Source organism: Topomyia yanbarensis, chromosome 3, assembly GCF_030247195.1.
Source record: "Topomyia yanbarensis strain Yona2022 chromosome 3, ASM3024719v1, whole genome shotgun sequence".
Classification (NCBI taxonomy): domain Eukaryota; kingdom Metazoa; phylum Arthropoda; class Insecta; order Diptera; family Culicidae; genus Topomyia; species Topomyia yanbarensis.
The window spans coordinates 179558074-179572973 of NC_080672.1; the positions used below are offsets into that span (position 1 = coordinate 179558074).

General features: G+C 40.9%; 2 protein-coding genes across 2 annotated transcripts; both read right to left on the reverse strand.

Moving 5' to 3' along the window:
- Window positions 1-11134: 11134 nt before the first annotated feature.
- Window positions 11135-11701, reverse strand: LOC131687430 (uncharacterized protein K02A2.6-like). The gene has a single exon (XM_058971508.1). The coding sequence runs from the start codon at window positions 11699-11701 to the stop codon at window positions 11135-11137; it is 567 nt and encodes a 188-aa protein (XP_058827491.1).
- A 236-nt stretch (window positions 11702-11937) lies between these two features.
- On the reverse strand, window positions 11938-12588 carry LOC131687431 (uncharacterized). Its single transcript, XM_058971509.1, has one exon. It carries the CDS (start codon window positions 12586-12588, stop codon window positions 11938-11940), a length of 651 nt encoding a protein of 216 aa, XP_058827492.1.
- Window positions 12589-14900: the final 2312 nt, after the last annotated feature.

A 14900-nucleotide genomic window follows, 5' to 3' on the forward strand; every position in this document is an offset into this window, starting at 1 on the left:
CGTGTCCACGAACTTGTGGGGTTCCTCCACCAAGTACTTCGCTGCCACTACTTTTGGCGTTTGTGGGGTGTAGCTCATTCCACTCTGCTCTGGCTGTTTTTGCTGCTGCTGTTGCTGTTGCTTCGGCTTCCCCTCCTCCTGCTCTTGCTGAATGACTTCAGCTACTGTTGGTGGTGGTGACCTCACCAACCCACTTCTGGCAAACGGATTCACCGTGCCTTCTCCGTTTATATTAGTTTCTTGTTTTTTCTCCATTTTATTGGGTCTGAACTCCGGGCCGCTATCTCCACTCGCTGCACATAGTCGCCACTCGCGATCCCATGATTATCTATGCTGCCAAAAAGCAGCAGTGAGGTCATGCAAGAGTTGACACTATCCTTCATGGGGAGTAGTGTTCAGAGCCGGATCGGCGTAAATCGGGAATGCTCCAACCGAACCTAGTACCACCATCCAAATGATGACGAGTTTCGAACCTGCCAGGGTTTTGTTGGAACGGAGGCAGTCATGCTGTTAGCCCACTCACCATTTCAAGTCGGTCATCCTTCGTTACTCAAGGAGTAGAACAGCACGCCTGTTAGCCCAAAGTCGCCATCCTATTCGTGATCCGTGCCCTGTCCGTTGACGTTCGCCATGGCCAGTATGCCATAATCAGGATGCTACTGGCGTCGATCCTGATGTGCCGGTTGGCACTCCGGTTGGGCTAGAGTGCTTTTATTGCTAAGATCTTAGATTATTGTGATCTTAGGATCTTAGCAGAAGCGGCACAGCCTCGCTTCGTCGGAGCTGCTTTCGGAGTTATGGCTTTTTAGAGGTTTAGAAGAGCCCAATCCTAGCCCCACCATATCCTAGTAAAACTCCCCAACTCGCAGTAGAGCCGTGGGAGGGGGGGGGGGGGGTTCGTTAAGCCCCTAGACTCCTGTCCTTCCTGTCCCTGCTGCCCCCGAATATATGTGTGTAAATGTGTGCATGAGTGTTTTTTTTTCAATGGAGAAGACGTTTACGTCCTAACCCAGTACACGTGCTATTGGTAGGTGTCCAAGCTACCACACGGGGTGTACTGGGGGCGTGTCGGGCTCGAATGGTGACGCTGCCATTAATACCGACTAAACTCCATTGGGCTCCGCCATCGTACCCCCAGGAACTACCTCTCGGTATTACTTCTGGGGTGTGTGTGCATGAGTGTGTATTTATACATGTGTACATGCGTATTTTCATATGTATGTATGCAGGCATGCATACATGTGTGCATATATGTGCATACACTGGATATTTGAAAGTAGATCGTGATCGGTGGTCCGGCGAAACTTTATCTTAGAGGTAGGAGCAGGCCGCGGTGGCGTTGACTCGATATGAGGAAAGACTAAGTTGTGGCTTTATTTGAAAGTGCATATTAAGAATACTCTTGACTTGTGTTCCTACTACCCAATTCTCAAACGAATATTGATATCAGACTAATTTGCAGTAGTTTAGGGAAAAACTAAATCACTCTCGATGGCAGGCTAACCAGAGTGTAAATACAAGAAAAATCATAACTAAATATCTTTTTGCTACTCGGAGATTAACCATCCAACCGCATAATACATTCATTTTGTGGTTGCATTGCCTGCTTGTGGCGAATCCTAGACCTGTACCTGTCCTTCAATCCAATTCCGTAATACCTATGGAAGCGTCGCTGAGTCGGGGTCCTTCCTTAAGTAGGTATTACATCAACATTTCCTACCCTATGCTAAGTATCGGTGAAGATGGTCGTGGCCGGCAATAACGATTCTCATGCTATTGGTTTACTGAACTCATACGAGATAAAGTTCATTCCCGATCATTTATCTCACAAGCAAGATGAGTTGAGCTACCTATAGGCAACTTGATAATCGTTAGTAATCAATCTACGAATAGCACCGTGCTTCGCAACGCAACGCAACGCAAAACTTTGTCAAGCACTTGCGTCTTGTTGCTACACGCTACTGGTCAGAGTGTAGGAGGGGGTTTGGGTGACGCGTAGATCACAAACTTGTTCAGTTGTATTCTTTCGATGCGTCGAGTACATAATACGTGTAACATCTTAATGCTGCGAGAGCTCACACCAAAAATTATATTCTGATTTGTTTTCTTATATTTTTCTTTATTAAAAAGCAAGTAGAAAGATTTTTATATTGAAAATTGTAACGGTCGAAAAAAATATCTATTCAAATTGACCTAATTCAAAGATTATCATCTCATTATTGAAAAGTGAAAAAAAAACAACATATTTTATTATGCTTTAAACACCTTAAGGAGAAGAATTGGGAAAACACCAAAATTTCTCAAAGACTGGTTTTACCAAAAAAAAATTCGCCCTAGTGAGAAATTTTGGTGCATACCAAATTTTCCTCCTTAGGGTGAAATATAGCATAGTGCTTTCGCATAGGCCTGCTAAGCCAAGACAAGTTTCGGCTTCACTGTGTCTTATCGGCATACACAGAAAATCGTGAGATTCTCTATATCAGTTTTGCCAGTAATTAGTTTTCCCTTCCCAGTTCTAACTCGTACAAGTTAAGTGGCTTCCCGCATATCGAAGCAGTAGTTTAGAGTCGGTATTCCCGAATTAAGGTAAGGGGCCATGCATAAATGACGTAGCATTTTGGGGGATAGGGAGGGTATACCAAATTTGTGACGAAGTGTGACGAGGGGGAGGGTAGGGTCAGAAGTTGTGCGACGTAGCATTACGTTTAAAACCCATTGTTTAGAGAAAACAATTTAATGTTACTCCATTCCCAAGAGAAATGAATTTAAATTCAACTTTTGATGCGGTTTTTCATTAGGTAAATTTTACGATTCGCGGAATTACAAGTTCGCAAAAATACGAAAAGATTTTGTATGCGGATTTAACTTGCTACATTAGTTAGCTAATGTTGCTAACTAGTAGACTTAGTTTGGAAGCTGAATTAAATTTTCAGTTCGGATTCAACCAAACAAAATTTAGTAATTTAGACGAACGTATGGTTCTTAGAATCATTGGCAGCTGCACGATTGTGAACTGAGAGAACTTGCCTTCATGCTCTCCTCAACATTTAAAATTCAAAATAAAATTATCAACACTATATTTGTCATGAAATGGGCTTAATTTGCATGCAATTTGCTGTTATAATGAAAATGTTGATAAAAGTCGTCAAACATTTTGAAAGGACATGTATTTAAAATAATTGAAAAACATATGTAATTTGTTTTCATCACCCGGGCGCTTTGCATGGGACGAGGGGTAGGGGGTATGTAAATGCTACGTTATTTACGAGGGGGAGGTTAGAATTTTGTGACCAAATGCTACGAGGGGGGAGGGAGGGGTAAAAAATCGCCGAAAAAAGCTACGTCATTTGTGTACGGCCCCTAAGGTGCAAATGGTGGCCAGTGCAGTGCATGCCCTAATTCCAACTTGTCCTTGGATGCGTGTTTTTCGTGCAGGTTTGAAGCTGCAGGATCCTGTCACACCGATCATCATCCGTCATCAACCGCTTCTGACCCCGCCATCTAGCTACAAAGTTCCCGGTGAACCATCCAGAAGAGCGACGACCGTCAAATTCGCGCTAGCTAGGGAGCAGCGTCGTTGCCAGTATACGTCCAGTTGGTGGGCACCGACTATCGATCAACCCACGTGGGAAACATGTAATGCAGTGACCTCCATCAGGTCAGACTCTGCCAGCAAACGACCGGGCAAATCGTTTGTGGCAACCGGATCAGCATCTCCAGCGGACTGGATCTTCGAGCGAACCACCTAAAGCATGGTAGTGTGAGTACTCATTTCCTTTTTTTGACATGCGCATGATCGCATGATTTGTTTAAACCCGCAAATGCCGGTTCAGTGAGCTAAGTGACAGCGTTTTCGTGACAAGCTCAAAAAGCCCGGGTTCGAAACCCGATTATCAGTTTTTTTTGTTCGGCGGTTTAATTTAACCCACCCCGTGAAAATCGTAGGTCAGCGATGAAATCGCTGTATTACACGCAAACACGTATATGCACGCACCGTAAGTTGAGCCACTCATTTTTGGATGAACACCACGTTAGGTAGTTAGATTTTTGATATGCCCTGGGAAGGGAGAGAGACAGGATAGGCAGTGACCATGTTGGTTAGCGCGCTGCGAGGAAATTAGCTAGCAAGTTGGAAGGCCTGGGTTCGAGACCCGAAATGCGAAATAAATATTTTTTGTAAGCGAATTATGAGTTGAAGTGATTAAACAGTTTTTTTTGCAGTAAACTATTTTTTTTATATTTTCTGGTGTAGGTAGTTTCACGATTTCGATCGTTTCCGTTTTTTAGCGAGCAGAGTTGACTCCTTTTTCCTTCGACTCCACCTTTCCTAAATCGGCCACAATTGGAGACCTTGTGTTTGAGTAGATCTTTGCCCCTGATGATAAAAAGCGTTAGAGCTAATCAATTATACCGGTCTGAGTCCTTCTTTGTATACTGTTGTTGATTTCTAGCGAATGTTTTCAGACTGGTAATCAAGGTACCTGAGTCCAGTTGGATCATTCTGGAGCCCGAACTCAGAGACAAATAGTACCCGCCCGTAGGAGGGGTGTCAATAGCTGGGCAAACCGAACAAGGCGAATGGTCTCCTTCGGGAGTGGCGCTGAAGCCATCCGCTAAATATTGATTTAGGCTCCGGCTTCAACTGTCTCGGGTTACATCGTAGAGAAATGGGTCGAAAAATAATTATAAATAATAATAATTAATAACAATAAATGAAGAAAACCATAGCTTTTTGAATATTACATTAACATTGTTGGCTGAACTTAAACTTTTGACTGGTAGTGTACCTTTTCACTATCTGGTATAAGTGGATTAAACCATCGTAGATGTGATCTACCCAACACATGCTCTCCTTTAAAGAGACGCTTCTATTCTTCAGAATAGCATTGATGTTGCACTAAACTATTAAGTGTATACTCAGCAATCTTGAGCTCATTCGTAGTGTGCCAACTAGTGATTCTTTCTTCCCATTGTCGCTGGAGATTTTTACGATATCGCATCAGATACGCTGTTACTCTGATCATTCGTGAATGTGGACCTGGAACCTGAGACAGTACTCATGAATGAACGAGATTGGCGCCGAAGTGGATGCAGCGGTAATTGGTGGCTTGCGTCGCTCGAGATATGTGTTGGACAATTCCCCGTCGACCAATCTTTGCTGTGGCGATTTTTTCAGTGAAGCTATTTGCCAATGACGTTCCACCTACGTATACTGTTAAGTAACTCTAGTGCTGAACATCCACCCGATAAAATGTCTGCAGGCTTTTCATGTCCCGAGATGTGTATCCAAGTGCAATTCTGCGTAGCGTGCTGAATTTTAGACACTCTATTGTTAACGAACGTCGTCCACGTTGATGGTGTCACTTGAAGCCAACTGATGACAATTGTTGAATCGGTCCAAAAATAGATGTGTAAAGCGGTGAGATTATTTTTCCATACATACAGAGAGAAGGGCTCCACATAGTTCTATGCTCGGAATAGATTTCTTATTAAGCGGGGCTCCCTTCGACCGCGACGTGAAAAGAGTAACCTTAATTGATATTTCCATTAAGGCCAACCGATAGATTAAATACGCATCCGAGAACATATGCAATTCTACCTTTGTTGCATTTTGTATAAGCACGACGCGATCTATCCGAATTTGAGTGGCGAAAGCTCTGAGTGTTAAATAACCTACTGAGTGTGGTTTTAGCTCTCGATTCCATTTCCATATCTGCATGAACGTTTTTACTGTCACAACAAAAGGCCCAACTAAACCAAGTGGGCAAAAATTTGAGCAATAAGGTTAATCGTTTCGTTAGCCTTGTGGTAAGCGCTAAAGGGAGCTTGATATTTTAGACAGTCACTTTTCGATTCCCAATACAATCCGAGAGTTTTGAGTGTTGGACTCGATCGAAATCAAGCTGCTCTGGAATAGCACGATTATTAATTTTTATACATTCCATCAATTTTATATTTTTTTGCCTGTTCATGCATTTTATTCAGTTTCTTTTTTAATGTTATTGATTTGATCCAATTTACTAATTTGAATCAATTTCATTTATTCTATTATTTTTTTAACTTTTTTATATTGTCTAGTTTTTCATTAAATGAGCTAAACTAATTTGATTTATTTAATCTCTTGATTTGATTTATATATTGATCATTCCAATAAATTTATAAATTTGATTACCTTATCATTTTTTGATTTAAAACCCTTTAAATTTCGAATTTTTAAAATATTATTAAACTTATTTGAGGTTTTATTCGTGTTGAATACGAATCTGTGTTCATCCCTCCTCTAGTTGCGTGTCTACTTCGCACGAGTTCTGCAAACTAATAATAATTGTAAGAAATGTCTCATCTCACTGTTAGGTGGATTATGTCGGTTTTCCGCTATGAATCAGTTATTGTTTATTATTTATTGTTGAGAGGAAAAAACCCGCAAGAGTGGATTTTCAAAAGCTCCTTCTCTCGTAGGCACAAAACCTCTATCTTTTAGGTAACAACAGTTAACAAACAAAACAAACGATACAATGACTAATACTAAACACTGCTTAAAATAAACACTTCTTACATAGGTAAAGTATTAACATTAGCATAAAAATTTTGCTGACACTATTAGGTTTGGGAAAGGGCGCGAGAAAAGAATTTTTTTAAAGAAGTGCGAGACAAATTGAAGTCAAAGACAACATTGATTGAACACTCTACACATGCTCATATCGGCTCGAACCTTCGTTCGAATCGGTCACAAATCTTGATAACTCCTGGTTTACCTAGAGTTTTTCAACAGCAACAGTCTTTCTCAAGACTACCTATATTTTTTCGACAATTAGTCTTTCTCAAGACTACCTACTTTTTCTACTCAATCAGTCTTTTTCAAGACTAAAACATTTTTCAAGAACAATTCAGCCTAAAGAAAACTTTAATTCTTCCAACATGCCTGGGTCCTCCCAGAAAGGCCGTATGCCAAAAATTAAAGCTAAACGGAAAAAGGTATCTTCTCAACCCGAAAATTCAATTGACTACAGCAACTCATTCGAGGTTTTATCCGAATGTGAAGCTGATGCAATTTCTAAATTTCCCCGCAATGCGCATACTACCAATGAGAAAAAACCCTATCACCTCCGCCTATAACAGTGATGATCTCCGACTTCAAAGCCTTTCGAACTGAGCTTTCGACGTTCCTTCCGGACGTGAAAGTCTCTTTTCAGATTGGCCGAAGAGGAGAATGTCGAGTTACAGCGGAAGAATTGATTGGCCACAAACGACTACTCCAGTATCTTACGGAGAAGTTATATAAATTTTATTCATATGATTTAAAGACAGCTAGACCATTCAAGGCTGTCTTGAAAGGTCAAAGTTTGGATGAAATATCCAACGAATTAAAAAATTTACTTGGCTTTTCTCCTTCACAAGTTATTCTTATGAAGAGAAAGGCTACCGGCGATAACACACCAGTACGCTCTGGAATTATCCAGGAGCTTTATTTAATTCATTTTAACCATAATGAGGTTAATAATTTGAAAGTATTTGAAAAAGCACGTTTTATGTTCCACGTGAGAGTAAAGTGGGAACATTATAGACGACATGGGAGCAGAATTCAAAATCTGACCCAGTGTCGTAGATGCCAAGGCTTTGGGCACGGCACAAAAAATTGTCATTTGGATTCCAAATGTATGATCTGTGGTGATAAATTGCACTCGAAAGATACTTGTCCGATGAAAAAAAAACCACAAAAAGTTTCAAATGCGCTAATTGTAGCGAAAATCATAAATCGAATTTCTGGGGTTGTCCTGTTCGAGAAAAAATTATAAATTCTCGTTCTAGACAACAAAAACAACAAATAAAATATATACCTACTTCTTCTGGTACACTTCAAGAAAACACGTCCAAACGTGTTAATCCGATTCAAAATAGATTAACAACTTCTTCTATCTCCGTCTCACTATTTTATAATGGTGTGTCATCCTATGCTTCAGTGGCAGGTAACAAGGCCAAAATAACGGCTACCATTACCACACCCACAAACTCGTTTGCACTTAACGCTTCCTTTAGTCCAATGGATCTAGGTAGCGTAACGGAAGAAAAATTAAAATACCTGCAGGACTCTATGATACCTATGATGATTGCCATGTTAAATTCTACCTCCATGTTTGAAGCTTTTCAAGCGGGATGGGAATTTGCTAACAAAATTGTAGTGAAAATAAAGTTTAACAATGACTTTAAATAATCATTTAAATTTATTAAATTAGAATGCTCGTTCATTAGAAACGTGCATATAGCCGTTGTTACCTAAACTTTTTTAAAACCAAATATTAAATTGAAGAGTAACTCTAATTTTGTTATTCACCGATTTGATCGAATTGTTGGATTCGGCGGAGGAATCGCAATAGCGGTTAATCGCGGGATCAAACATTCTGTTACGCCGTCTCTTGACACCAAGGTGATCGTGAGTTTGGGTATCGAAGGTGAAACTGATCTTGGTATCATTTTTATTGCTGCAGCCTCTTTGCCTTTTCAGTGCACTGGCGAGCAAATCAATTTCTTGAAAGGAGACTTACAAAAACTTACAAGAAATCGGTCGAAATTCTTCATAATCGGTGATTTTAACGCCAAACACCGAGCCTGGAATAATGCTCAAAGCAATTCTAACGGTAAACTACTTTTTAATGATTGCTCTGCTGGTTATTATTCAATTTTGTTCCCGAATGGTCCTACGTGCTATTCTTCTGTAAGTGTGGTAACGCGTCTACTCTCGCCTGTAGCTCACAAGGAATGCCCAGACCGTTTTAGTTTACCTAACTGCCGAATGCACTCTTGTTTGTGAGTGTGAAGTAACATCGTTCAACGAAGGGCGCAAGGTTAATTGTATACAGGTAGGTGTCAATATACTACAACCCCCTCTTTGGATAAAGAAACTTACTTAACTTATAACAACTTTATTCATTGAAATAATATTGATCGGTTTACTAATGTGGGACATAGTCACGATACTTTATTGGTGGTTGTCTCGCACGCTTGTCTAGTCCAGACGATGTTTCCACAGGATTATCGATTGGATTAGGATTCACATCAGCCAATGACCCTGAGAGCAGTTCTTGACCGGGCGGTGAGTTACAATGGTCTTTTATCTTCTTAAGATGGGCTGAGCTCCTTCTGTACTGCTTGCCAGTTTCCTTTGACTGGATTAGTGTATCCGTGCCTGCCTTACGACAGACTATGAACTCTTCATTGCTGAAATCCGTGGCTAACTTATTTGGTTTTCTCATTCTTTTGGCCAGTACCTGGTCACCCTCCTCAATAGAGCTATCCTTCGCACCACGTTTTTGTCTGCGTACAGTTTACCTTTTTCCTTTACTAACGCGTCCCTATCTCTCACTTCTGCATTTTCTTGAAAGGATGAAACAGTGGGTAATTTGCTTTTAATACGTCGACCAAACATGATTTCTCCTGGAGATTTGCCTGTAGTTGGATGTTTTGTAGAGTGATATGTTAGTAGGTACAAATAAAGCTCCTGTCGCCAGTCTCGTCCGAGTTCTTGAGCTATGCGAAGTCGTTTCATAATCGAACGATTCTGCTGTTCAACTTCGCCGTTGGATTGAGGCCAATTTCCCTAGTATTCATAAGTTTAACACCGTTCGCTTCGCAAAACTCGTTTAACTCCGTGCACACTGCACTAAGCTGAGGGGCATCGTCAGCTTTCATGATCAATGGAATTCCGTAACGGCTGAACATTATTGAAAGCTCTCTGATAACATCGTTCGAAGTCGTCGTTTCCATTTCGCATACCTCCATAAATCGGCTGTAACAATCAATTACTACCAGGAGGTATTGTCCTTCTGGTAAGGGACCCAGAAAATCTAGCGCTATTGTGTGCCAAGGGGAATTGGTAATTCACTACGCAACAACGGCTCCGGAGGTTCTGGAGCACCGACTAACATCCTCTGCAATTCTTCACATACTGTTCTACCTGTGCATCCATCTTAGGCCACCAAACAAGGGACCTCAGATGGTTTTTCATCATGGTGATTCCAGGATGGCCTTCGTGAGCGGTTGCCAGGACTTTATTTCTGAGAGAAAATGGAACAACTATTCGATCTCCTCGTAGGAGAACTCCTTCCAGCTCGCACAACTCGTTTGCGATAACTCGGTATGTAATTGGCAAATTTTGAATCTCTCCACTAGCCAGTAGTTCTAAAACTTCCTGAACTTCTAAGTCTGCTTTGCTACCTTTCTCAACATCACGCCAGCTTAATGCAGAAGAATTGGCTGTATTCGTAGCTACCTCGGTGTCGCGTCTTGTACTGGTAACCGAGATAGAGCATCAGCCACATTGTTTTTACATGACATAAATATAATCTTGTAATCAAATGCCTGCAGACGCAACTCCCACCTCTCTATGCGCGAGCATGGCTTGGACCGCTTTGAGAAAAGAAAACTCAATGCTTTACAATCTGTGAAAATGTCAAACGATTTTCCGAGGAGGTAATACTGAAAACGTTCGACGCCCCAGACTATTGCCAGGGCTTCTTTCTCTGTCTGGCAATAGCGTCGCTCCGTATCGGTTAATGCTTTGGAAGCAAAACTAATTACACGATGTATAGCAGCTTCATCGAATTGAATTAAAATGTCACCTAGTCCATGCGGACTAGCATCTGTAATAACAGCTGTACGGTCCTCAACTCGGTAGAATCCCAGATTTTCAATATTTCCCATAGCATCCTTTATGGCTTTAAAAGAGTCTGATTGTTCGTGCGTCCATTCAAATTTAGTCTCCTTGTGTAGTAACCTACGCAATGGTTCATCAAGCGTAGCTAACATTGGTACAAACTTATTAGGATAGTTCGCAAGTCCAAGGAAACTACGAACTTCTGCTTCACATTGTGGTTCTCGAAATGATTGGGCTATTTTAATTTTATTTATTGCAGGTTTAATCCCGTCTTGAGAAATTCTATGTCCTAAGAAGTCCAGCTCAGTAACTCGCAGTTGGCATTTCTCCCAATTTAATTGAATGTCCTGAATTTTAAATCGATTTAAAAACTAACAGAAAAGAAGACAGAAAATGACAAAAATCACAATTAGGGAAATATTTTACCCATAAATAAATAACCAAATTAACCAATCGCAAATAAAGATTTTTTTCAACAGCAGATTACATCATTACCTGTTCCAGTCGCTTATCATGTTCTTGTACATTTTTGCCTTCCACTAGCACGTCGTCGAGGTACCAGACCGTCCCCTCGCATCCGGATAGTGTTTCGTCCATCGCTTTTTGAAACAGCTCCGGAGCGGTTACTAAACCAAACGGCAAACGTTTGAAACGGTACAAACCACGTTGAGTGATAAAAGTTGTCGCATCTCTAGAATCCACATCAAGCTCTATTTGATGGAATGCTTCCTTGATGTCGAGCTTGCTCCACAATTGTCCACGTCCCAGCTTTGCCAAGTACTCTACAACTGACGGCATTGGATGGTGTTCTCTTAATACTGCTTCATTAACTCTTCGCAAATCAAGGCAGAGTCTGAGCTCTCCATTTAACTTCCCTACTACGACCAATGGTGATACCCAGGATGTTGGTCCCGTTTTTGCCTCGATTATATCCCGCTTTAACATTTCGTCCAACTTCCTGTCAAGTGCTTCTTCCAAAGGGACCGGAATTGGTTGATATACTGGTACTACTTCCGGATCCATCAGAATCTTCGCTTTAATGCCATTCATCTTCGAAAACGGGCTTACATCGACATTATTTATGTTCAAACCGACTTTCAATACGCCCAACTGCTTGGCTGTCTTATCGCCCAGCAAACATCGTTGTCCTCCATGCACAACAAAGAACTCCCCTCGAATGCGTTGATCACCTACTGCAATATCAGCGACGAATGATCCTAAAATCACAAGTGGGTCAACACTTCCATATGCGCGCAAAATTCGAGAGCTTCCCTTTGTTGAAGAAATCACCACTCAATGGAGACTCCTCCAATCTCAACCGTTAGAATGTTCGATTCATTTCCCGAGTAGAACGCACAGTACACCTTCGTTTCGTTCTTTTCTAATTCCACTTTCGGTTTTTCTGGATTCGGTGTTTCCTCCACCACTCTGATGAGTTTTTGCGTATCTCTTTGTGTTGTTCGCTTCGCTTTCCGACACAGCTTCTCAAAATGTCCGTAGCTTTTACAGTTCCGGCATTGTTTTCCACGGGCAGGGCAAATAGGTGACACAGCAAAATGTCCTAGACGACCACAGTTAAAGCATGACTTCTCTGTTAATTTTGTACTTCCCGCTGTACATTTTCCTCTGAACCGTCCAAGTTGTTCAATTTTAAAAACTTTTTCCGGGGGTTTATCGGTCGCTATCTCTTCTATTTGCTGATCAACACTTTCTTGCGCGATTCCTAAGTCTTCGATTTCCGGACAGGATAAATCCATTAGCAAAACTCTGCGTCGAACCTCGTTAGAGGAACAACCCTCAACCATCGCGTCGATCATATAAATATCACTCAAAATATTGCTCACTTCAGCGTCGTACTTCTCGAACCCGCACTGGGAGACCTGCTGTTTCAATCGAATAACGAAATCCGCGTAGCGTTCGCATGACTTTTGCTTCATCGAACGGAGCTTTCATCTTTCCGATGTGCTCTGATGACGAGGTAGGAAAAATTCGTCCAGCTTCTCTAATAGTCTTTAATTAATAATCTTTTAAATTTTTAAATACCACCTGCAATGCCGGACCTCCCAAGTGTAGAAGTTTGGCTCGCTTTGCATACTGATCGGTAATGTCGTAAGCGGCAAAATAACATTCCAGCGCTTCCTTCCATATCTTCCACTCCTTTGCAAGCTTACCAGTTTCGATCTGGTTGCACCGGAATACTGGGACTGGTCGTGAGTCTTGCATCTGAAAAACCAGATATAAACAAACATATTCATTTCCTGTTGATCAACTAAAAAAACTGTGCTTGTATTGCCCAAATGACCAATTGTTCTCTATTGTGTATATAACCAACACCAGAAATGAACTACCACTTGCGCACGAACAGAGATGCCAGGTACTTTTTTCAAATGTCTGCAATAATAATTTTAAAAGTCTGGGAAGAACAAAAAATGTCAGGAGAGCTAGTGTAACCAAAAGCCTTTATATTCAAAAATCTGTAAATATCTGCAACAAAACTGAAAAATCTGCAAATATCTGCAACCAAACTAAAAAATCTGCAAATATCTGCGTCATCGAAAAAATCTGCAGCTTAAATTAAAAGTCTGCGAATTTGCAGACTTGTCTGCAAATCTGGCATCTCTGCGCACGAATTTAATCTACCATTTTTCTTTAAAAAAAACTTATCTTCATAACCTTAATTACCCTATCCTCTCTTATTCAAGAGAACTAAGATGTTTTTCTTTGTCAATTTATTTTCCGGTTCACTTCTCCATATAATTTTATGTACCCGGAGGATTCAACAAATTCTCGTTTTTCCTAAGACTTTGTCCTCGCCGCAAATATTCTTGCGACTTGCTGCTAGCCTCTAGAAGGCGCAATGCACTGTTGTTGCCAAAAAGCTCCCGTCGTAGAATCTATCTCACTTCAGCACATTGTAGCCTCTTGCGTCGGTATATTTTACCGAGGGAAGCAATGTCAAATTAACTGACTCATCATGTGTTCGAGCGAGAAATATGCTACGTGGTGCTGTTAGCGACATGCGACCTCTATGGTCTCTTTTAGCTACACCTGGGGGATTCAACAAATCTCCGTCTTTTCAGGGGAACTTTCTGCTTTCTGCCTGCGTCAGCTACTTCCGGGGAAACCCACCCAGTTTCCGCCACGAATAATCTACCTTCACCGATGTCAGGTATTACCGGGGAAACCCACCTAGTTTCCGCCACGAATAATGTACATTCACCTGGAGGACTCAACTAATCCTCGCAATTATGCTTCTACTCCAAACATTCCCATTTGCCTACTCTCAATCCAAACCGACGCTATCCGTATTATGGATTCCATAACCTCGCTTTTTCTTTCCATATACAGCCCATCATTGAGCACAAAATTGGTTTTGTTTTCCGCACATTTCTTACTTTTTTCTTATTTTTTCACGTTCAGAGTTCCGAATCCAATATTCCCGTCGCCAGGTTGTGGTAACGCGTCTACTCTCGCCTGTAGCTCACAAGGAATGCCCAGACCGTTTTAGTTTACCTAACTGTTTGTGAGTGTGAAGTAACATCGTTCAACGAAGGGCGCAAGGTTAATTGTATACAGGTAGGTGTCAATATACTACAGTAAGGAATCCATCAACAATTGATTTGGTTTTGACAGATCAAAGTCACCTTTGTAGCGAATTGATTACATATGCTGACTTTGATTCTGATCATCTTCCAGTAACTTTTTCACTTTCTCAAGAAGCTGTTTCCAATCCCATTAGCTCAGTGTTCAATTTTCACAAAGCAAATTGGGAAAGGTACAAAATTTATATTGAGAATAATTTTAATCGTGACCTTGATTTACAAAATAAAGATGACATTGATACGGCATTACAAAGTTTAAGTATATCTATAGTTGATGCTAGAAATTTATCAGTACCAACAACACAGAAAAAATTTAATACTCCTATTATTGACGACGATCTTCAACTTGTAATTCGCTTGAAGAATGTTCGAAGACGTCAATATCAACGTTCTCGTGATCCTGCTATGGAATGTATCTATCAGGATCTATAAAAAGAAATTAAGCATAGATTCACACTCTTAGGAAATGAAAATTTCGCGAAAGAGGTTGAACAAATCAAGCCAAATTCTAAACCTTTCTGGAAACTTTCTAAGGTTCTTAAGAAACCTCAGAAACCAATTCCAGCCTTGAAGGAAGGTGACCACATACTTCTTACAAACGAAGAAAAAGCTCAAAAACTTGCTCAGCAGTTTGAAAGCGTCCATAA